Source organism: Mytilus trossulus, chromosome 2, assembly GCF_036588685.1.
Source record: "Mytilus trossulus isolate FHL-02 chromosome 2, PNRI_Mtr1.1.1.hap1, whole genome shotgun sequence".
Lineage (NCBI taxonomy): Eukaryota > Metazoa > Mollusca > Bivalvia > Mytilida > Mytilidae > Mytilus > Mytilus trossulus.
Window position 1 is genome coordinate 16,592,460 of NC_086374.1, and position 25,595 is coordinate 16,618,054.

The window sequence follows — 25,595 nt, forward strand, 5'->3', positions numbered from 1 at the left end:
TTCATTTCATAATCTGACATTACTTAGTTCTGTGTAACTATAGCTTCCGGTTAAAATTGATAACTTTCAGTCAAAGGGTTGAAAGACTGTGAAACTTGATGCAACTAGTGAAGATTGACGGTTAACTTTCTGAAGCATCTGATCATTCCTTCAACTTAAAATGCTTAGTGAAGCACCATTTCATTTTGCTCAGTATATAGTTATATAGATAATATTATGTTTACTGATGTGAGGTTTTTGTGGTCTTTTCTTATGACAAGGTATTAATGGCTCATTGTTCTCATAAAGTTATGGTTATGAGGAATTTGAAATAGTTCAAGAGTAAAATAGTTATCCAAGGTACCAGGATTATAATAAAGGCTCTTATGAACCAGAGTCGCTCAGAAATGAGAAAGAAACTTGTTCCCTATAGTCGGTATATCAGAAAGGAATATATCAAAGTGAAGCTAAAACAAGAATGTGTCCGAAGTACATGGATGCCCCACTCGCACTATCCTTTTGCATGTTCCATGGACCGTGAAATTGGGTAATAATCTAATTTGTTATTAAAATAAGAAAGATCATACTATAGGGAACATGTGTACTAAGTTTCAAGTTGATTGGACTTCAATTTTATCAAAAACTACCTTGACCAAAAACTTTAACCTGAAATTCCCACTTTCATTTTCTATGTTTAGTGGACCCTGAAATTGGGGTCAAAAGTTTTATTTGGCTTTTAAATTAGAAAGATTATATCATAAGCAACAAGTGTATTAAGTTTCAAGTTGATTGGACTTCAGCTTTATCAAAAACTACCTTGACCAAAAACTTTAACCTGAAATTCCAACTTTCATTTTCTATGTTCAGTGGACCGTAAAATTAGGGTCAAAAGTCTAATTTGGCTTTAAAATTAGAAAGATCATATCATAAGCAACAAGTGTATTGAGTTTCAAGTTGATTGGACTTCAGCTTCATCAAAAACTACCTTGACCAAAAACTTTAACCTGAAATTCCCACTTTCATTTTCTATGTTCAGTGGACCATGAAATTAGGGTCAAAAGTCTAATTTGGCTGTAAAATTAGAAAGATCATATCATAAGCAACAAGTGTATTAAGTTTCAAGTTGATTGGACTTCAGCTTCATCAAAAACTACCTTGACCAAAAACTTTAACCTGAAATTCCCACTTTCATTTTCTATGTTCAGTGGACCGTGAAATTTGGGTCAAAAGTCTTATTTGGCTTTAAAATTAGAAAGATCATATCATAAGCAACAAGTGTATTAAGTTTTAAGTTGATTGGACTTCAGCTTCATCAAAAACTACCTTGACCAAAAACTTTAACCTGAACGAATGGACGCACAGATGCACAGACCAGAAAACATAATGCTCCTCTACTATTGTAGGTGGGGTATAAAAATCTCACAAATTATAACCAAAACTGTCAATTACTCTTTTACGCAAGTCTAAAACAAAAATAGAACACAGACCCAAAACCCTGATGATGACATACTGCAGGATCAAACTTTGACAATAAAACTGTAATACATCCAATAATGAAGAATTTTTATTATCAACAATTTACAAATAAATAACAATAGTCTATCACTTCAATCATACTACACTTGGCCAATCTTTTCTAAACATTTTGTGGCATCTTTTAGCTTCCCAACAAAATCCTAAAATTAAAAGATAAAAGAATATTTTAAAATGTATATAAAAAAAAATTGCCAACTGAACATTTTAAAATGATTGTTATTATTAAATACTGTGAGGAAGTTGTTTATACAGACAAAAGCTGAAGCAAAAGGATGACAACAGCTAAAAATTCAGCACAACATCGTTGTGAACCCCTCCTCTTTGAGGTCTCAGTAACAAATTGCATTATCCTTTTTTGAATATCAGTTTTAGAGATCTAAATCATGGCAGAAATGCCCTAAATGTCCTTTCTACAATTCTGGAATGTGACTTACCCAAATTAGACTTATCATCAGGTTTGTACTAACATGCAACAAATGTGGACCATGATCTGCTAACCCTTAAAGAGCACCTGAGATCACAAACACCTTTTGATGGGGTTTCTGTTGCCCAGTCTTTAGTTTTCTATATTGCCTTCTTTGTGCTGTTGTTGGCCTTTTTCTTTTTAGCCATGACATTGTCACTTCATTTTCAACTTATATAAGTTTGAATGTTCCGTTGGTATCTTTCACATCTCTGTGTAACATTTTCAGTAATACATAATTATGTTTCTTTGTGTACATGAAATGATTAAACAGAGTAGTTTAACACTCCTGTGATAATGGGAATAAATAAATAAATGAAATTAAAATATACCTGTAATTGTTCTAAAGAGCATGAAAACTGCACCTCTTCCAAATCTGTTTTACCAGGAACCTAGAAAATTGAAATAATTCAATTGAAAACATGGACTTCCAAATTATAAAAAAATAATTTCTAAAGTTTTCAAGTCTGGTTTTGTTATTTATAGCATTTTAACGAAGACTGTTTTTAAAGCCTTGGTACTGCACATGTATCTTCCAAAATTTTCTCACTTAAATCTTACTGTATTTCCTGCCATCAGTCAATAATTTAATTTTGGATGTAACACATCTTCTGATTGGCAGACCTTATTTTGTTATGGGCCCATAGACATAATTTAGTCATGTGACCGTGACATCATCAAAAAATGTTCATGGCTTTCTACGGTTTAAAATTGAATTAAGAATTAAATTATAAGAAATGACTGTAATATTTTTTCTGTCTATTCAAAATAACATAAAAAATGTGGTGCACACTGTTAAATAACCCGCTATGCACATTATTCAGTGTGCACCAAATTTTTTATGTTATTTCTTCATAGACAGAAAAATATTACAGTCATTCCTTAAATAACTAAACAAAACAATGGTTTGAATAAATACACAAACCAGTCACACTGTTGAAAAATAAAAAATTACCTCTGTCTTTAAAGATATAAGATAAACTGGTTCGTTAACTTTTTCCAACTGATTGCTCTGAAACAAATAAAATTTATTTGCTATTTCTTATTATACCTTTTTTTCCTTACAATTTATTCATAAAATTATTTAATTTTTTTTTCTCTCCTTTTGAAGTAAGAGATTGTACAGACCTTGTGAGTCCTTTATAAGAAGTCAAGGTCATTCAAAATGTATATTACTTAGCGAGTCCTTCATTAGAGGTCAAGGTTATAAACAGGTAAATGACTTAGAACATCTTGTAAATAAAAATTAATCAGTATTAATTTCAAATAGATAAACAGTTAGTACTTTAACCTATTATGGTTTACTTTTTAAATTGTTATTTGGATGGAGAGTTGTCTCATTGGCACTCACACCACATCTTCCTATATCTAGTTAGTGTTTAAACCTCCCAATAAAAACTTGTTTATTTTGTTCTAATATATATCACTAAACAGGCATGCCATAATTTACATAAGTATATTACAAAGGACCAATTATTCAGCTTCTTCTAAATTCCACCAACCCAGTCATTGCTAATTCATATTTTGAAGTGTCTTCTACTTTAAGTTAGTTTATTCTGTCTATATACATGTACATATTTTCCTGTGGGATGAATAAAAAGACATCAAATTGATTTGAATTTTGGTGAATAATTGTCTCATATGCAATTATACCGCATGGTTACTATATTTAATTATAACAATATTCATTAGGAAGGACATAAAAAACAAATCTTACTTTGATATAATAATCTAATCTCCAGTCAACATCAACTATATGTGGTGGGGAGGTACCAATACTGAAAAATAAATCATTATAGTAGTTTTTTACTGAAATTAAAATAAATAATGTTCCCAAATGATACCTTCTTTATTAGAAAATGATATTATAATCAGCAACAATTTTCATATTTTTGGTATGTTTTTGCTAATTTTTTACTTAGGGCTGTTCCATTTTAAAATTGTACACAGGAGTGACTGACCAAGTAAAGGTAATTTGAAATGGGTGTTAATACCATTTTGTATAGTGAAAAAAGAGAAAATCTAAAAAAAAAATCAATAGATGTTATACATATTATAATCTATACATCAGGTAGAATGGTGATAGATTTATCATAGTTTTTTTTTTTTGCTTTTCTGCACGTCTGGTTAGGCAACAGACTTATTGTGTTTTGATTCAAGACAGCATGACGCACAATGTCCAATGTTGGAGATAAGAAGAAGTAAGTACTACAATTACTCAGAAAAAACCCTGATACATGTAGGTCCGTTACCAATCTACAACGGGTTGCCAAATTTACACAAGGCCTTTTCTTGAGTGCAATGTATGTTTTAACGGAACAGCCCTTGTTTTTCATTTTAGGCATTTTATGAAATGTTTCTTATCAATAAAAAAAAATCCCAACATAGCGTATAAATTTCAAAACTAAAAACTCAACTCAGAATCATACAATTACATGATTCTCTTTTGTTCAACTTAGTTGTCTATCTATATATGCTGTTAACTATACACAATAAGTACTTACTTGCCTAATAAAATCTGTATAAATAGCTTCTTCTCCTGAATAAAGAAGTCAATCATTATAAAAACAGAATAAAACTATTTAAAGAACTCTTAATCCTATCTATCTATCTACAATGTAAAAATGTAGCAATTTATGTTTTTTTTTCAATTATACATTGTACCAAACATAAATAACTATAATTAACTTCAGGTAAACTTCCCAGAACAAAATAAATAAATAATAGAATTTTGCTCCCTATTGATGCAGTCATTGTGTACAATTTACTTTCTTGAATTTATCTTGAGCTTAATCAAATTACTGGCCATTGCAATATTTAGTTCACTTTATTGTGATCTTATGGACTGTTAAATATTCAATAATTCAAACATTTTGTAAAATTGGTACATCTATTAACTGGCAGAAACCAGTTTAAAAAATATTTTATAATTCTTAATTGAACTTAAAAATCTATTATAAATGCATTTGATAATGTAAGGCCACGGTTTTTTAATTTGTTGGTTTACGGATTTTCTCCATAAAAAAGTCGGGTCGGTCGGTCGGAAAAAAAAAAAAAAAGATCTTTCAAGACAGAAAACTGATATGCAAAATAAAAATATATTTCACCTTTGTAATAATATGTTTGTCATACTATTTTTTCATCATTCTTAAATTTTAGTTTGATGAAATATTATTGCTCAGCTGTAAACATCGCATGACATTGTCTAATAATTTCCCGTAAAAAAAGGAGGGGTACACTGACAAAGACGAAATTAAATCGTTATTTCACAAACGAGAAAAAACAGATTCATGTAAGTTATTTGACTTAGCTTTTAATCAAAACTTGGTGAAAAATAATAAGCACGAAAACTGATAAAGAAAAAAAAAAGTAAAAACGTCGTACGAAAATAAGTTTCAACACACGTGTCAAAAACGTAATAGACTCGTCCACTGGAAAAACGAGAATATCAGGTTAAATAATCTGTTGTCATGCATTCCCGTTTTATATCCAAATGGACGATAATTTTTTTTTTATCTATAAAACATGATTTGTTAAAATTCAGTATTTTAACTTGATGTCTTGAACGACCACTTGTTCACATTTGGACAAGTCTATTTATATGAGAACATGCATCTTACGGACTAGTGACAAATAAGGGAAACAAACTTATTGTGTAATTGGTTTTAAACACAGGTTTCGTTTTGCAAAATTATTTGCGCAAAAGACATTTCAAGGTCATTAATAATTGATTTGTCTATTTTTAAAAACGTAAACTGAAAGTTTCATTTTTCACAACAGAAAGTTTCATCATTTCTGTTAGTGATTAATGCATTCCATTTCATGAAAAGGGATATTTTAATTATTTTTATGGGATAATGCATTTGTTAGGGTCGGCGAGAATAAAAAAAAGCCTGAAAATTCGATTTTATTTTTATTTTGAAAATCAGCAAAATCGGGTCGGCGGATCCGTAAACCAACAAATTAAAAAATCCTGGCCTAACGCAAGTACAGGAGATTAAGGTTGAAATAGAAAATTTATAATTTCTCGTTTCGTTTTCAAGCTTAAAAAATAAAGTGTGTTAATTTAATAACACAACAAACCTGGTAAAGTTGCAATAAAATATCTATCCTGTCTTGTGTAAATTTACATTCTTCTAATATTGCACTGGAAAATAAAATAAAGTATTGGTTAGACATACATAACATACCAAAGCGTGTTTCAACTGAATAAAAATCATTATCAAGTACAAGGCTCCATCTAAGAATCTCCTTATACCGTGGATTCATTAATATTTGTTGGATATCAACTTTCGTGTGTTATGTGGGAAAAAGTGAACCACGAATTCAGATGTTCAACAAATAACATATATTTTCAATAGGCCTTGTATACCATGTACATGTATACAAAGATTGGCAAAACCACGAAATCAAATATCCATGCATATGCAAGTTTTCAGCATTCCACGAAAATTGATACCCACGAAAATAAATTGATCCACAGTAGCTAAAAGATACACTGCCTATAAATATATATATATGTATATACAATGACTGAATAAATAGTCAACGATAAATCTTACGGGGCAATGGATCATATAAACATGATGCTGTACACTACATAATATAATATATAACTAGACTTGCTATATATGTATATACAGCTATACAAAGACTATCAATTATAATACAGTGTCTTCCTTTCAAGCAGCAAACTATTCAAGAAATAAGTTTTGGAATTGACGAAAATTGAAATGATTGTATTTGTACAACAGTCATGGCAGTCTTTTTAAGTTTTTTCAGTACCAGCATTAAAATTAACAATAAATTGGACATTGGACAAAAAACATATTGGACTCAGTTCATCTGAGCTGTTTTTAACTCAATGTTGAAATATTTTATATTAAAAAGTTTCAAAAAAATAAAGTACTGGCATACATGTATGAGAAACAAATGTCTTATAAATGTCTGAAGAATGTTATATATTACATGTACAGTGTAGGTGCATAAGGAATTTCAGCATTTTACTCTGACAAGCATTTGTAAGTCCATCGTACCTGTGGGCAAAACATTTTATTTGCCCTAGGCACAGAATCATGTAGATCAATAAATTTCTGAAGAGTCCCTTGAGTGTTGTTGTTATGAGACTCTCTTCATTTCATTAATTTGTTTTGATAAATAGATTTCCCATAAATTTATGATTTTAAGAACCTTAGTGTTGCTGTCTCTGCGTCAAATTTTGCTGCTTCTAATAACAATGCCAGTACACCTGAATACGCTTCTTTCAGAATAGATTTGTCCAATTTGTTAAACACTTTATCATCTGCAAATAAATTAACAACATAAATAAATAAACATTGTCAATGAGACAACTATACACCAAAATCAAAATGAAGTGGATGCAAGCCATTTTGGCCTTCTTTTACATTACATAAGAGGTCCAACCCTTACAGAGCATTTCTAAACTATTCTAAACCTAAAATCTTACCCTAACCCCACTAGCCCTTACCATAAACAGGTTGGGAACAAACCCTCTATATGGTGATTAAACCTGTATAGAGGGATAATCCTTCTATAGAGGGATAAAAATATCTATAGAGGGGTAGTTTTGTTTAGACTGGATTTAAATCAAAAGAGGGCAGAATGGCATTCTCTACTTATTATGGCAGTAACCTGCAACAGTTGATGCACCAATTGATGTACTTAATTTAATATGCCCAGTTTGCTCCTTACATGTATCGGACTAAAAATCTATTGTTCACCATGATTGAAAGCTGTGATGATCAGGTAAATTCTACTCACTTATGCCTCACTGAACAGAATTTCTATTGTTAGATTTAACCTGAAATTTAAAGGTCAACCTATTCCTTTTGATGTTAATCAGGTGTTCAGATACATGTACAATGTAGGTATACAATAGATTGCAAGTTTATCCCAATTTTTAGTAAAGTGCATATGTTGATGCATATAAGGCTAGAGATTATAGCCAATATAACTAGAAAATGCCATTTTGCCATAATTTGCTTTAAATCCGGTGCAAACAAAAATACCTCTCTATAGAGGGATAATATTATCCCTCTAAAGAAGGATTATCCCTCTATACAGGTATAATCACCATACACAGGGGGTTTGTTCCCAACCTGATAAAACCCAACCCTACACTAAAACATCCCATACCTAAATTATAACCATTACCATGAATGTATCCTACCCCTTAAGTATAGGGACCCTTAAACTTTAGTTAAAGTAAAAGAAGGCCCAATTATTAGCAACCATACATGCCATATAGCCTTCAACAATGAGAAAAACCCATTCCATTATATTTTACAACCTTTCAACACCAGGCTCCTGGCTTGGACAGGGACATACTGTCACATACATTATACATGTACAAATGTATATAATGAGGTCGTGTTAAACAAGTTTGCAAGTCGTCTAGGAGGAAGAACTATTATGTTATATATCCTCTACAAGAACAGATGTTGCAGAATTTGTTCATTAAGGAATAAAGGGGTATAGAAAAATATTATGGCATTGGTTATAATGAAGGTTTTTTTAAGGACACTTCAGGCTGTCAGAACAAATACATTTATGTTGACAACACCGACTCTCCGTTTTCACCTTTTATCGTATTTCTACTTGATTTATCGAGGACGCCCTCTATTGTTTTTGTGATAAAATGTTGGAAGCAAACATCAGGAATGTGAGTCGCCTCTCCTGCTAATGCAACTCCGTCTAAAACTGATTGACAGAGCTCCATACTCCCACTTTTCCTGTTATTTTACCAAGGCTAAATTTGATTTCCAACACAGAAGAGTTAAATAAAATATGAACAAGTCGTCCCCTTACAGATCTCGTCCTATCAAATGCACTAAATAAATTTAAAAATGAAAGAAAACGCTTGGTCTCAGTTAAATATTTTGTTATAACTCAGGCATATAACGTTGTTTTTATCTATATTACAACTTTCCATGATACTGTGCGCTGAGGTTTGTCAATTTTATTTATAAAAAATGAAACCATTTACATGGTATGATGATGATGGAGTTGTCTCTCTTTGTTCATATCTAGCCTTGGTTTATGCATACATATATACATTCTTAATATGAAAAGTAAAGAATTATTATAAAAAAAAACATTATTGAATTTAGATTTGCATTCTGTCTGTCTGTCTGTAGTAGTTATAGTTGTAAGATCATAAGAGTAACTAAGTTCAAGTAAAAGTCAATCTCCCAATAAACGAAGCAGACAGAACTTGATTTTTTTCAACCATTAATTTTACTTTAATGAATATGTCTTATTCTAAATCTGATCTTTTTTGTATTCAATAAGGTGCACAATTTACCACCGATTTCTTCCTTCAATAATAAAAGACAAAAAGTTATACAGGAGATACTGACGAAGAAGAAAAAAGAAACAACAATGTCATTATTAAAACCGTTTTTCTATAAAGATGTCCTTCGCGGTTTAATGGAATAGTTATCAAAGGTACCAGGCTCTATAGTGCGTGTCGTCTCCAAATCCGTTGAGACTCATCAGTGACGATCAGATCGAAATACTTATAAAACCAAACAACTTACAAAGTTAAAAATCATTGATGACACAAAAAAACAAAAAGTTGTGCCAACTACGGCTAAGGTATATAACGTGACGGTACCCAAATTGCACCTATTTTGACATTTTTTCACCTACGTTTTTTAATGATCAAGAAAAAAGTGTCCATACTGTGTTTATTTTGTAGCCCTATCCTTCTTTATTGTATAGGTACACCAATTTAATTTTTAATCCATATTGAGTCACAAAAAATGGGTTTGAATCAACCTCCAAACTATCCATGATTCTGTAATGAGGAGTACCCAAATTGCATCGTCAAAAGTCTAATAACTGAGCTTTTGTTTAATTTCTTCGAATATTTTGAACAATTGTATATTTGTCCATGCTTATTCTTCATATTTTACGAAATGGATACTTATAATGTATTGTATTTGCTTATTTTAAAAAGATGACGTTTTGATGACGTCGCATGGTGACGTTTTCGTACATTTTGCTTTTTCAGTAAACAAGTCCATCTGTTGATAAATACTGTGAACGTTTTGTGTATATTTAGATATGTTTACCTATGTTGAATGACGTGCATAGTATCAAATCATAAAAATACAAATTGTTTAGTCTCTAGGAAAGATTTTTGTTGCTATTTTTTCTAAACAGGTGCAATTTGGGTACTCGGTGCAATTTGGGTACCCTTACGTTAATTATTAGTTTTTCGAAAAATTCATAATTTTAAAAACGTTAAATTTATATAAACGACCACATAATTAATATTCATGTCAACACCGAAGTGCTGACTACTATAGGCTGGTGATAACACCGGGGACGAAACGTCCACCAGCAGTGGCATCGACCCAGTGTGTAAATAGTCAAAAGTACCATGCTAATAATCTAAAACGACAGACGTACATTTCGTCTCCAGAAGACTTATCAGTGACGCTCAGATAAAATAGCAATAAAGCCAAACAAGTACTTAGTTGGAGAGCATTGAGGACCAAAAAAAAACAACCAAAAAGTTTGTGCAAAATACGGCTAAGGTTTATCCTGCATGTGATAAAAGAATCCTAAGTCTTTCGAAAAATTCATACTTTTGTAAACAGTAAATTTATATAAATGACAATACAGTTGGTATCCATGTCAACAACGAAGTGTTGACTACTAGGATGGTAAGTTTGGTAACTGCTATACATGTATCTATATAATCGCATCTATCCAACTGCTGTTGATTTTCTTTATGTTCGTGTTGCTCAATTTCTAGTTTTCTGTATAGTTTTTTTATTGTTCTTCTCTTTTTGTTTAGGCAATGATGACATCTTTTTCGACTTCTATTCCCTTGTTTAACCACAACTATTCATGTCCTCATTTTCCTGTTCATGACTTATCAAAAACAATACAGCGTACTAATACGCATCTACATTTAGTACTATATCAAGTAAGTTACCTTAAATGTAGTAGTGTATACTTGTTATTTCAAAATTAATGAATTCACAATAATTGTAAAGTACTGGCTTTGTACTTGAAGTTGTTTTATATATAAATTCGCTTAATTACAGACTTCATTTTTTGTTGTTTGGTCCAAGTTCACCTCTTTAAATACTCAAATACATGTATGCTTCTGTAGACCTATTTTTCATTATTGTAATCTTGGACAGTATACTATACTATAGAATGGATCCTAGAATAGTGCAAAAGTGTAAAATAGTACCAAGACAGGAATATGACAGTTGTTGTCTATTCTTTTGAAGTGTTTTATCATTTGATTCTGCCATTTGAATTGGACTTTTCGGTTTGAATTTTTTACTCAGAGTTCAGTATTTGTGATTTTTCTTTTTTTTTACACACGATTAAACCATTGCCAGAATTAATGACAAAGAGAGAAACTTAATTTTGAAATCATCAATTTAGCCTACTTTAGTAGCAAAATACCAACTTCACCTGCACATGGGATATACATTTCCGAACTTATTCGGTAATCAAGAGCTTGCAGCTACTACTCAAGAGATTATAAACGTCACCAGTGTCTGAGCAGAAACTTGACGAACCAGGCGTTATTTCAACGGTCGTCCTTTTTGTTAAAAAGGTTCATCCAAGACCTTGTTGATAAATATTCCGTATTAACTTCAAAAATTAAACACGATTGTCTTGCAGTATAAATTCGGTCTCCTGATCTTGTTTATTATCTTAATAACGTGTTATAGTATTCTTTTATTTGTCATTTTGAATATAACTTTTTCTGTTTAGTCTATTCTAGGTTATATCCGTTTGACGTGGCTCTGTACTTATACATCCAGTCATCGTTGTGTTATTGTGCTATGGCAAGTTTTTGTATTCTTGTCTTTCATTTTTCTCATGTGCTTTGTCTATATGCCTTTTGTGTTTCTTTGTTACACATGACGTGACTCTCTACTTGTACATCCCGTCATCTTTTTATTGTAAATTTTCGCATTTTACATTTTTTTGCTAATGTGCTTTGTCTATGAGCATTTTTTTATGTTTCTGATACATATTTGTTTGTTTTCTATAGTGATTAACATTATAACACAATGTTGATTGCTGTTACCCAAGTTTTGACATTTTTACTTATTGTTTTTTTTTTTTTTTGTTTGTTAACACATCGTTGTCAATATAATAGAATTTGAAGCAACTGTCATACATGTGATTTAAACTACCTTTTTCGACTATAAGAAAATGGCTATACCAAGTCAGGAATATGGCAGTTGTTATCCATTCGTTTGATGTGGTCGAGCATTTGATTTTGTCATTTGATTTTTGAATTTTCCTAATGTTTCGACCTTCCAGCAGAATCTGTATTTTAGAGTAAATTGCTGTATTCCTTAAAAATGTGTCTCCTATCACTATCTTCCTTGTAGTCAGTGAAGAATCAGATGTCTATTTTTTTTCGTTTTCTTCTTAAAAAATATATGACTTAAGTTATTACATTCTATCTTTGCGCGTCTGGCGTACTAAATTATAATCCTGGTACAACTTTTTACTCGTAACTCTTTTTTTTATTAAGCATAACAAAATTCCGAACTCCAAAATTAAAATTCATAAGGGGGAGTCCATCAAAACTGATAAAATTAAACGTTCGACTTTATTAACCAGCAGAACAAATGGAAAACAACTATCATATTTCTGACTTGGGACTGGCATTTAAGCTGGTTTTGTAGCTAGCTTAACCTATTTGTACGACAGTTGTTTGTAGATTTGTTATAATGGCACAATATTGGATGAACAACCTAACCAAACCATTGTAAATTTGCGTTTGATTGTGTCCAATTTCAAAATATATCAATTTCTAAAATACTACAACTTTTAATATTTATTGTACTTATCTATAGAATGTTTTGTTCGTGTTATTTACAAATAGGCAGACACTAGTTATTAATCATAAAAATCTATCACGAGAAAGATCTCTGTTAAATTTTGGTGTTTCAAAATCAGCTAAACCTGGAATTTCATATCTTTCACCGAGTTTTGGTAATCCATATTTTTTCAAAATACTATCTGCTTCAGTTCTAAAGTCGTGAGGGATAGTTTTACGTGATTCTGGTAATATAGAACTTTGTCCACTGTTTGGATGTTTAGAAGTGTCTAATTTAAAGCCTTCCATAGCAGTATCGACAAAATCCTGTCTTATTTCTAAATGATCAAACAACACTGAACACGTGCGACGTGGATTACGCATCATATCTTCAAATAGTAGTGGCAAGAGTGGGACACCAGCTTCAACAAAATCTAAGCACGTAGCTATATTTGCAGCCCATGCTATTGTGAAAGCTGAAACTGTTGTCATACTCTTTTGGTCTACAATAGGTGGTGTTCTATCAAGTACAGAACAGTATCTGTTATACAAAAGTCTGCGGAAACATGGGAATACAGTAGATAACACTTCACTGTCTAATATATATCTAGATATCATATCGAATTCTTCGTTACCAAATATATTCAAAGATGATGCAATCGTTTTTAAACTGTTTCGATACACATATAGTTGGTAGATATGCGGAAAGTTCCTATAAACGTCTCCCATTTGAATCGTACAGCAAGGTCTTGTCTTTACACAAATCATTCTTGCTCTTTCGTCCGGTTTGCACAAAATACGAATTGCTCCTGGAAGTAGCTGTTCATACTCTCCTTTTTCAAAATTATTATTTTTCTCCAGGAAAGCAAGCGTTGTTAAAACATCAGGAGAATTCATCACTAACATACCTGGAAGCTTTGCAAACATTTGAACAAGCATAGTAGATCCACAATGTCCAGTATTAGAAATCCAAATAATAGGAACACGCGGATTTCCGAGATCATGGGCAATTTTATGAAAAGCTGGCAAGGGCATTGTTATTAAACTATGAGCACGTTGAAACTGCTGAATATACATAGGCGTTCTAGGTTGCTGGGTTCCAGTAATGTCAACCCCTTCCGGAACCTCTACGAATATAACTTCATCTTTCGTCATACAGTATAAAGATACTGTGGGCTTAAGAATATAATTTGGGTGTTTAAATGCTTTGTGTGTAGTTATAAAATTTGACGGATCTGCCATTGACGTACTAATGAACTTCCGGCGCCAAAATATACTTTGAACATGGACGCTTTGTTTAAATTGCAGGCCATGTTTTGCATCCTTTCGAGTTTTCTCTACCCCAGTCACAGCCCATGTAAATTTTTGAAATGTTAAAACGATAGTTTGTGTGAGTTTGTAGAAGAAATATGTTAACACTATAATGATGTATTGTCTGGCTTTGTTCAATCCCTTGCTGATATTTTCTAGGTGTTTATTGTCCGACTTAGACTTCGTGTCCATTGTTGTATGATTCTTTTCTCGGAAGGAAGACATCTAAAATAAAAAATCAAAAAAATATTATGCTTCGTTCATAATATTCTGTTAGCAAACTCATTATTTGTGAGAGGAAAGTTAGTTGTTGGTAATTTTTTCGCAGAACTATAGATTGAATGGGATCTCAAGTATAGCTTATTTAGATGATGTAGACGTTTCTCCTTCTTTGTTAATATATTTTATATTAAAAAGCACTTACTTATGGCGTATAAAATCGTAGCTGTATTAGCCAGTGATATTCTAAATCAGATATACCTAAGAAACAGATTACAACCAAGAACTTACACAAATGACTTCAAACTGATTTAGGCTGATACGGTTTTAACTTCAGAACGTAACTGATATCGTTTGCTAAAATTATTTTGAAAAAAATGTAAGGATACACTGAACTCTCGCTGTGTGATTAATTAAAGAGGCCAAACAAATTATCTTAGAAAACAGACATTAGATAACAAAATTTCGTTTTTTGTCTTCTCGTGTATTTTGTTTGTATCTAAAATTCGTGGCCCATGTTCCGATCTTGGGAAATGTTTCTTACACGAAAGGGAAGCTTCATATTAAAGTATTTCGCATGGCTGGTATATAAATGACAGTTTTATGTTCTCGGTGACTTTTATTAGACGTATATGGAGTTATAAATTATCAATTATAATACACTTGTTTTTATTCTTGTCATTTCTTAATAAAGCCAATGCATTTATAAACATAATAAAGAAGATAGACACATTTTCTGTTTAAAGGACAAGACGACAAAATGTCCAAATCTCTTTATTGACATTATCAGTTTATTTCAACAACTACATTTTCCTAAATCAAATATATTTTGATACACTGTGCGTGATTTGAATTTTAATGTGAATTAATGATTCATTCCGGTAGTGTAATCAATTTTTAAAAGCATAATTGACATGAAGGTATTATGAAGGTATTGCAAATCTGAATAAAATCACTACCATAATATATCGAAATGCATACAACCTTTAATTAGTTATTCTAGAGAATGTTAAATATGTAACAGTTAAGGATCATTTATTATAAATGCAAATTTGAATTTCAAAACTAATAAGAAATTATATTAATATCTTTTTTTTCTTTTCCACAAGTTTATGTCATATTTTATGTACCGATGACAGAAAATCAAATGAAGAGATTCAACACATTTTCTAGCTGTGAACCAATCATATCGCACCAAACTACGGATTTATCATTCTGTATGTGAATGTTCATCAAAGGACATACTCTAATAGTGCAGACAAGAAAAGAATTCTTAACAAAACCTTCCGTTTTATTGATCTTGTATTGCTGACCATTTAGTCTCTTCAGTTTCTCCCTATCTTCTTTGGTTTTTGCTCAAAACACAATTGGGGGTAGTAAAACAAAATCCATCATTTTAGGGGGTAAGCAATCACTCCAATAAAGAGTGACAACCTACTTCCTATATCAATGAATATGACACTAGATGCCTCAATAATGATTGTGGCTAAGTTTGGTTAATTTGGTACAGTAGTTTAAGAGGAGAATGTTTTTCTAAAAGTTGACGGACGACAACGATGGAGGACAGACGCCAAGTGATGAGAAAAGCTTACTTAGCCCATTGGGCCAGGTAAGCTTAAAAGGGAAAAATTACACGATCAGGTCAACGAAACAGACTTCCTCGTGAAGATACTTATCATTCAGAAGCTACACTTCAATGATTTTTGCTTTACTGTATTTGCGTAATTGAAAAATTTAAATATGAAGGCGTCCGATGAATATGATGAATTATTGAACATACAGGCGTTTGGTGATTAACCAGGGGTGTCTGATGATACAGACCTTTAATTCGAGGACATGTACTGTTAAATGCTGAAATTTGAAATAATACCACCTTGATTTTTATAACATGCTTGATTTGTATAACATACTTGTATTTTTCAAAAAGGTAGTGTTTGTCGGAAAATGAATATCTTTCTAAGGCTTTTTATTTTGAGTTCTGCATTATCAATTGGTTCCTTTCTCCATTTCTTATCCTATAACTTAATTCGCCAAACATACAACTGTATGTTGTACATGAAAAAACTCAAATCTGGTTACTTCAAGTATCTTCTAATTAGGTTGAAATGAACACCGTACAGTGACGTGTATCTGTTAACATCCTTGTTATTTCGTCTTTTGAAAGCGGATCCAGAACTTTTTATAAATGGGGCCCACTGACTGACCTAATGTTCCAGTAATGCTACATAGATTCCATATAGAATCAACCAAATTTTTCCAACAAAAGCACCCCCCCCCCTCCAACACCTTGGATCCACCTATGAAGAAAACTTTATTTCTATATTGGCAAACCACGTATATAGAACTGTGAAATATCGTGATTGTACCGATATGATACTAAGACAACAAAGATTATTTTTATATCTATTTAGAGCATATTTTTCTGTCACATGTGTAAGGATTTCTGGTTATAAAACATGCAAGTCTTCTATTTCAACTTAAGTGTCTCAATCAAAACACTGAATATCAGTGTAAGTTCTTCTAAATTACAGTTCACAGACTCACCCTCTCTGGACGTCTTACTGACATTTTGGAAAGTTTTTACCACATAAAAATCCCTACAATACTAGTATACAAATTTCTTCTGGCAATATTTAGAAAATATAATTGCATAATTATAATTACTTTTCCAGTAAGCCTAATAAATGCAGATTCATATGTGTTTTCAAGACCACGTGGAAAAGATGTGTAATTAGGCATATAGATTGTTAGTATAATAAGATAACTAAGAAAAACAATAACTTTATGAAAGAGTAATTTGTCAAATCTTTGATTAGTTTTCGCAGGAATGAGACACTTTCAATGTATCAAACAGTTTTCAAACACAAATTAACTTCTATATGTCAATTATTGAACGTCCGTTGGCAAATAGTTCAGGCATAATTTGGACGACAATAGATTTACAATAAATCAAATAGGAAGTTTCTGCAATTTGAGTATGCTTAAGTAAGAAATGTACAAGGTTGGACTATCACTGGGAAATAGGAAAACATGTCAAACTTACATCGCAAACGAAAACCTTCAAACTCCTAAACAAATGTTTGTAAGGGTTTTTACATCCCGAATTCGACTCTGTCTGACTGAAGTTATACATTCCGCTCAAGCGAACCGTCACCATCTAATTTAAACACAGAAGACGTTTTAAAATAGAAATGAAAATGGAGAATGTACAAATACAAATTGATTGCCGCTTGATGGAGAAAAAAAGACCACTAATACCCCAGTCCCACTAGGCCACGATCGCACTACGATTTGTGAAAAAAACAGCAAATTTTGATGATCGTAGTACGATCGTGTAGATCGCAGTAATGTCGTATCACGGTCATGGTGAGGTCTTCAAGACCGTGGTGAGCGTGGCAAACTTTGAACATGTTCAAAACAATCGTGGTGCGGTCGTGGCGAAATCAGGTCGTAGTAGAAGCGTAGTGAGAGCGCACTAAGATCGAAGTAAGATCGCAAAGGTCGCTGTACCATCATAGTAAAAGCGTGATTCTATTCGGAGAAACTGCGCTACGATCTCATTGCGACGTTATTACGACCTCACTACGATCATCACGTTCTCACCGCGACCAAACTACGCTTCCACTACGACTATACCACGCTGTTCACGACCATAGTACGATTCTAGCACGCCCTTGCCGTCCTCATCACGCTCTTCTTACGACCTGACTACGTTCATACTACGACCATTAAACTCATTGCCATTTTGTCATAAAATATATTAATTCTCCCCAGGTTTTGTTTGCATGTATGTAATTGGGACTTCTTGTCCATTTTCTCTAACGGTTCAACCATCCTTCTTGTTTTCATATAGATTAGACCGTTGGTTTTCCCGTTTGAATGGTTTTACACTAGTAGATTTTGGGGCCTTTTATATCTTGCTGTTCGGCGTAAGCCAAGGCGCCGTGTTGAAGGCCGTATCTTGGCCTATAGTTGTTACTTTTTAAAAGTGTTACTTGGGTTGAGAGTTGTCTCATTGGCACTGATACCACATCTTCCTATATCTATTGACGCATCTGTTTCATATCTGCTATCGTTCAATAAACTATCGTCATTTTAGCTTGATGGACCAACAATAGGTTGTAATTTAGGTCGGATTGGTCGGCCCGACATCTTTACTTGATCAAGATTCGTTTCTATCAGAGCTCCATCTGTCTCTTCATCAACCCTAACACTACGCCCACGTGTTCTAGTATATTTTGGTGGCATGACTGTATTTTTTCCGAGAAATCTACGTATTAATCAGAAATAGAACGGAAGGAATGCTACTGTATTGATATAGAACACGATGTTGACGTTATTGCTGAGGAGAGCGCAGTAAGATCGCGGATTGAACGTAGTGTAGTCGTGGTAAGAACGTGCTATAATCGCAGTAGAAGCGTGGTAAGATCGTGTTGCAATCGGATAACTCGTGGTATGGTCGTAGTGAGAACGTGATGAGCGTAGAAAGATCTTGATAAGCGTAGAAAGGTCGCAGAATAAGCGCGGTTAGAACGTGTAATAATCGTAGCGGGATCGTTGTATGAGCGTAATGAGGACGTAGTAGCATCGTGAAATTTACGAAAATTTACATTTTCATGCCGCTCATACCGCGACCTCATCACGATCTGAATATAATTTAGATCGCGGTGAGCGTGGTGCGATCGTGGTCTAGTGGGACTGGGGCTTAAGTGTATCACTGAAATCGTTCCTATACCAAGGTTCTTTCGTGGTTTTGACAATCAACAGATTCGAATTCATTATTCAATCATTTAATTCAACACACAGACGCCTATTCAAAAATGACACATAGTCAAGAAAATAAAATATTTCTTTTTATTTTGATTTAAACCATATATGGGTTGATAGAGTATGACATTAACAGTAAGCTGGAGCCGTTTTGTAAATCAAAACGTGTCCTGCATACATAATAAGGATAAATGCGGAAGTGTCATATATCATATAGATTTCTCATTTAATTTTGACTATTTTTTTACATTAAAGTTAAAACAACATCAATCAAATTCAATTATTAAAAGATAGAGTGTTTTTTTCTTCTTCAGGAAGCGTAAAAATAGTATTTTGTTTATCCCTCAGGTTTTGAAAGGGGGAAATGGCTAAAAGTATTAAATATGCATATAAAAAAATCAATGTCACATCATAACAGTCGACCGACCGCTCATCCAGATAAGAATATAATAAGATAAAGGTGTATAAATTGACAAGTGTTCGATTTTTCAATTAGCTAGAAACAACGAATACATTACACCTCAATTCAAAGTATAGGTACACGTAAACCCGTAAAAAATATGAGTTTAAACCTGGAATGTAAATTGTTTCTAATTTGACACATGTATATATGTGTTTTCTGTAGATCTGTCATATTTCTGTATGCTACAATAAGATTGACAGGCAATTCTTTTTAAATGAAAATTTTTGTTTCCATTTTCCCTTATATATAGATATCGGAAGATGTTATATGAGTGCCAATGAGACAACTCTCCGTCCAAAAAACAATTCATTATAGGTCAAGGTACGGTCTGCAACACCGAACCTTGGCTAACATAGAACAGCAAGCTATAAAGGCTCCCACAAATTAGTAATGAAAAACCATTCAAACGGGAAAACCAACGGTCTAATCTAAAAACGAAAAACGAGGTACACGTATGAACTACATAAACAAACTACAACTACTGGAGACTTTCATTGTGTTTCTATGAACATGATGAATTGAGCAGATAGAGCTAACGGGGAAATTTGCTCGAACCTATCATGGGGCCATCTTCTACCAGTAGTGAGGTGTAGGGTTTGTTTCAAGTCGATGACCCTAGCAATAAGAAGTGTTCCCTTTTAACTTGCATGTCAAGTTCGTGTATTAAACATGTTAAAGGTGTATTATTTATCAACACACCATATTCCTTCTTTATAATAAATATATAAATGTGTTGTCACAACGCAGGTGTTCTAGTCATTTAACTTGACACACTAAGTAAATATAACTTGAAGATACACACAATTTCAGATGACCTTAAGTAAAATCTGTCACTACAGCTAATAGATGATGGGTCAATGACAACTATTTAGACACGTCATTTGTCAGTGTATGTACATGGCTCCTAATATAGGTGTTTTTTTTCTGCAAATTGTATTTTAAGATTTTTTATGTGTCGGACATGAGATGAGGTAGCAACTCAACAAAAGGAAAATGACTTATATGCGTCATGTTTACATGGAACCCGCCTCCCCTTCAGTCTTTAAAGTTCTTGTTAAAATATTTGCTCCTATCCTAACAAACCGGGTCATACACGGAACGGCTATTTTGTATGTTGCATGTTGCGTGTTGCGTATTATTGTCTTAGTAGTTTTTGTTCAGATAGCTCTTCAACTGCCCAACTTGAAGTATTATATTTACCCTTGACTTTAAAAGTTTTAATTTTGAGCGTTTCTAATGTGGTTAATCCAGAAAAACGCTTCGAAAGAACAAAGTGTCTATCCAAAATATGAGATGCAATGTGTAAAACTGAATAACATTATATTTTGGTGAATTTTCTTTTTAGTATAGCTATAGTATATGTATATTCAAATTTAGTATATAAACATTCTACTTGGCCTTACCATCTTTCCAACTTGAACCCTGTGAGTGAAATGTGTTGAGAAAATATAACCGACTTTTCAGAACCATTTCAGATATTAAGTTTTGCTGTTTGCAATTGCAGAATTTCTTAGTTTAGGTCATCGAATTTGAATTTTTTTTTAAGGGGTTTCATTTTACTCTCTCGATTTGTTTGTGAAGAAATGTATTAAGAAGCTTCCATATTAGTAAAAGTATGATATAAATAACTTTTAAAAAGTTGAACCACCGTATTCGATACTTACACTTTAAATTTAGCATTCAATGACCTTTGTAAACATGTTATCGATAACTCCCTTCAGAAAAAGATGAAATAGTATATCTATTAATTAAATTTATTCTAAAAAAGTGTCGAAGATTAAAAAAGTGTAAGTATATAAATAAATGTGTCATTTGAAAAAGTAGACCATGGGTAAATATTTTACATTTTACAAATCTTTTATTACTGATTGACAATGATTAAGATATAATGTATGGTCCGTTTATACGGCTAATACAAGTAAAATGTTACAAGTATACATTTGTATTACAATTTAAAACATTCCTTTTATATATATAAATATTTTTATATATTTCCGTTTCGATCCCTAATATCACTAAAGAGACATATATTGTCGAAATCCGGATCTGTACTGGTGTACGAAAAAAATATTGACACCGTATGTGTGTGGCATTACATCGTGGCCACAAGTTAAACTTGTTTTCTGTTTAGTATTAAATTTATATTGAGATCCATTTTGTTACATCTTGTGATCAATTTTATTTGGCAATCGCCAATGTCAGTCAGCAGGGTTAAAGAACATCAGTTGTTCGACCTGTTAGTCAAATGCGTTTTGTTTAAATATACTTTTTCACTTTTTTGGTCTTTTGGAAAATGTTGTTTGTGCTGTTTTTAGCACAAACAACATTTTCCAAAAAAGGGTATAAAACAGCACAAACAACATTTTCCAAAAGACCAAAAAAGTGAAAAAGTATATTTAAACAAAACGCATTTGACTAAATATACTTTTTCACTTTTTTGGTCTTTTGGAAAATGTTGTTTGTGCTGTTAAGAGTCTAAAAACAGCACAAACAACATTTTCCGAAGGGTCTAAAAACAGCACAAACAACATTTTCCAAAAGACCCAAAAAGTGAAAAAGTATATTTAAACAAAACGCATTTGACTAACAGGTCGAACAACTGATGTTCTTTAACCCTGATGACTGCCATTGGCGATTGCCAAATAAAATTGATCACAAGATGTAACAAAATGGATCTTAAAATAAATTTAATACTTAACAGAAAAACATATATATATATATATTATATATTATATATAAATGAACATAGATGATGTCCCGCTTGCATGATAAAGTATAAAGGGACAAAATGTTATGTATAAAAAAGAAGATGTACAACTCTCCACAAGAGACCAAAATGACAGAGAAATCAAGTTAACATCTATAGGTCATCGTACGGTCTTCAACAATAAGCAAAACCCATATCGCATACTCAGCGATATTTTACATTTTAGTACATAAAAATTATATATTTGCCTCATATAACACTCACTTAGAAATATAAATAAATGTTTCAGCTGCACACGTTTTAATGTTAACAATATTGAGTTCAAACCTTTAAAGCTTCACAAGTCAATACAAAATTGTTCACTGAAACAAAACCAATCATGACGGTAAGGATATGATTTCGTGTGACGTCAGACAGATCATTCATATACATGTACATACACTAAAACGGACCTTGGACTTGTCTTTGCAAAGACGAGTAACTATCTTCGTCCTGAATTTGGTTCCGAGTTGAGGGCGTCTCCGGGTTAATTTTGATGTTTACTGATCACTTCACAATAGCCTTACTATATTTGCCAAACTATAAATTTATAGGTTTAATTTGATAAAAGTAAATAACTTTATCAGGAAGATTTAAATACGTGATAAAAAATGAAATTGGTTGTAACTGGAATTCAAATCCGATCTAAACTTTAATTTAAAAGTAAATTTTAACTTTCTACCTGAATTGCATACATAGTCAAAATCAATACATGTATTAAAAACAGCAATACAATATGGGTGTAAGTTTTATCTTGTCATATAGAAATGATAAAATACCATTAATACACAATAATAAAAAGAGTTCGAAGATATTTTTCCTGCATTTATATGTATCATGAAAGGTCAGGACCAAAACATGATAAACATGGTAGGCAAATTTCTTGAAAATCTCCGAGAGGGGGGTCTTTAGTTTGGAATACATTTTTGAAAATCACTGAAAAATTTAAGAAATAGAAATTCAGGACCCAAAAATAGGGGTTCGTTGTAACATATTCATCTCCAGTACGGAAGTTCGATTGTTCAATCCTCGACCGATTAAGGCTAAAGACTTCATTATTGGTGTTTGTTGTTTCTCCACAATGATTCAAAGGAAGAAAGGGCCTATTCAACCCATCGAAAGCGATCGGAAGACCACGGATCCACGATCGACTCGCCAGTTACTGCGAGCAAACCACACCTACATTTTGACTTGCCTCTTATTTCGCCATGTAGATAGATAAGAAATGTTTTAAATTCGGACGAAATTAGGAGGGAGAATTTAACCACAATTATTGAACTATAGCAACATTTCTTAGATTCTTTTAAATATTTTTTACCTTCTTTCATTCAGATTTACAACTTATAGTCTAGATAGGCAAAAGGTTAAGTTGGTGATCACTTAAAACTGGTTTAACCCAACACTTTTGTGTCTGTACCAAATCGGGCTATCTGAACTATTTGCGGTTACACGGGACCTTAATTAAGATGGAGACTTGTCTTATTGTTGTTTTAATACCTTGTTTCTGTGTCTTTTTAGTCGGAGAAGTTATATGTCAGCGGCTGGTGTGATTATTGTAACTGTACAGTATTTTTGTGTTTCATGTTTTCCTTGTTTTAGGCATTATAAAAAGCGCATTATGGGTGACCTTCAATTTTTTTTCAGGACATTATTGCACTAAATAAACCAAACATAAATGATCGTAACAAGTAAATTACATAAATTACGTTTGTTTATGTCCCGAAGACAATTCGTTGCCATCCCCGACTACATGATGACAAATTAGAAATAGCTGTAGTTTACAAAGTCATCTGCATTAATTAAGACATTGTAAAGTACATATATAATTACAAAATCACCTCAAGTTTTCATTAGACATATCTTTTTTATATAAGAATATCAATATTGAACATAAAGGCACATTTCCCCTGAATTTGTTTTACAGAGTCAAAACTTAGTTGATGAAATCAAATAATCTTTAAATATGAAGAGTCTATATAAGTCCATACCATCAACATCAAATGTTATTCAAAGCTGCATGTTTTTGTAAATATCGGATTGAAGAACTACAGTTACCAAAGTACAAATTGCAAAAAACAAAAAAAACCAAAAAAATGCGTAATAATTTGGTTAATTATATCGATCTGATAAGTCGAGCACTTTTCAACTGATGTTTGTTCTAATGTTGTAGTGTAGCACCACTCTCATATATGTAGGAAGAAGATTGAGCACTCATAAACATGGCTGTTTTATAATAGCACACCTTGTGACGTATACTAAATGAGCATGTGCTTAGCTATGATCCTGTATCTAGTGATTGTCATTGGTTGTATGGCGACCATATCAAGTTTTGTTGAAGATTTTATTAAGCCTAATTTAGACTACCGAGTTTCTTTTCTCTTGACATGTCCTGCCGGGGCCTTGTATAAAGATTACTATACTATATAGATGTTCAAATTTTGTACCTTATTGTTCTAGTCTAAGATTATAACATATATCATACCGTGTACTATGCTTCTAACGAGCCCGTGTAATGGAAAATGAACAGTATGGTTTGGCAAGATGTTTTCGCTGGTATCCATAGTACTTAATGAATACACCCCCCCCCCCCCCCCCCTGTTTCAGTGTATAAAAGGTTGATGTAGCATACTAACTAGCAAAAAGGAGAATAAATGAAAATCGGATAACAATACTAAAACTTTACCGCCGAATTATTTAAAAGCAATGTTTACAAAACGATGTTATGTGCATAAAGTTGAAATTTTCATAAAATCTTTGTTAGCAGCAAATTCATGTTATTATTCATTATATGCTATCCCGGAACTTACCTTTTTAAATTTGTCGTCAACCTTTAACGTCAATCCTCTTTCCAGACAGTTACAGTCATGAATTGAAAAATGTCCTAAATAAAATAGAATGCACCCAAATCAATCTTCTGAACGTCCCATTTAAAGGGCGGGAGTTTATGACTCTAAGATTAGATGAAACGCAAATGTTGTCAACTTGTTATGCATAGGTTACATTTAATACAACTCGTCGAATACACAAATAAATGTGATATTAAGACTGACATGCACGATTTAGCACATATTTTCCTATTCATCATCCATACAGGAAAGCTATATCAAATAGTAATTCAAATCCTTTGACATAATTTATGACCCAGTCAACATAAAGAGATATACGAAATTTGTGTTATTTACATACTAAATCTCCTAAAATTTACACTGAATGAATTTGCGGTCCCGACATCTTGATTGGATGACGACAATTTTATAATGTGATGTAAGCAATTTGTCAA

The 25,595-nt window shown here is 32.4% G+C and overlaps 2 protein-coding genes across 3 annotated transcripts; both read right to left on the reverse strand.

Moving 5' to 3' along the window:
* Positions 1 to 1,590: 1,590 nt before the first annotated feature.
* Positions 1,591 to 8,766, reverse strand: LOC134706605 (COMM domain-containing protein 3-like). The gene is made up of 8 exons (XM_063565695.1): positions 8,579 to 8,766; positions 7,169 to 7,280; positions 6,062 to 6,125; positions 4,483 to 4,517; positions 3,696 to 3,756; positions 2,934 to 2,990; positions 2,311 to 2,370; positions 1,591 to 1,655 (listed from the first exon to the last, which is right to left on the reverse strand). Exons 1-8 carry the CDS (start codon positions 8,715 to 8,717, stop codon positions 1,596 to 1,598), a joined length of 588 nt encoding a protein of 195 aa, XP_063421765.1. The 5' UTR covers positions 8,718 to 8,766; the 3' UTR covers positions 1,591 to 1,595.
* A 4,049-nt stretch (positions 8,767 to 12,815) lies between these two features.
* Positions 12,816 to 25,595, reverse strand: LOC134706606 (uncharacterized). 2 transcript variants are annotated; one of them, XM_063565697.1, is made up of 2 exons: positions 25,123 to 25,595; positions 12,816 to 14,345 (listed from the first exon to the last, which is right to left on the reverse strand). In XM_063565697.1, the coding sequence occupies exon 2, from the start codon at positions 14,343 to 14,345 to the stop codon at positions 12,894 to 12,896; it is 1,452 nt and encodes a 483-aa protein (XP_063421767.1). In that variant the 5' UTR covers positions 25,123 to 25,595; the 3' UTR covers positions 12,816 to 12,893. The 2 variants fall into 2 exon arrangements, with proteins under 2 accessions (XP_063421767.1, XP_063421768.1); XM_063565698.1 differs by lacking the exon at positions 25,123 to 25,595 and adding an exon at positions 21,234 to 21,288.

Coding starts and splice junctions, on each gene's coding strand:
- LOC134706605 (XM_063565695.1), bottom strand. CDS start 8,717: ATGGAGCTCTGTCAATCAGTTTTAGACGGAGTTGCATTAGCAGGAGAG. Junction 7,281..8,578: donor AAGTAGAAATACGATAAAAG/GTGAAAACGGAG, acceptor ATTTATTTGCAG/ATGATAAAGTGTTTAACAAA. Junction 2,991..3,695: donor GATTAGATTATTATATCAAA/GTAAGATTTGTT, acceptor TATTTGTTTCAG/AGCAATCAGTTGGAAAAAGT.
- LOC134706606 (XM_063565697.1), bottom strand. CDS start 14,345: ATGTCTTCCTTCCGAGAAAAGAATCATACAACAATGGACACGAAGTCT.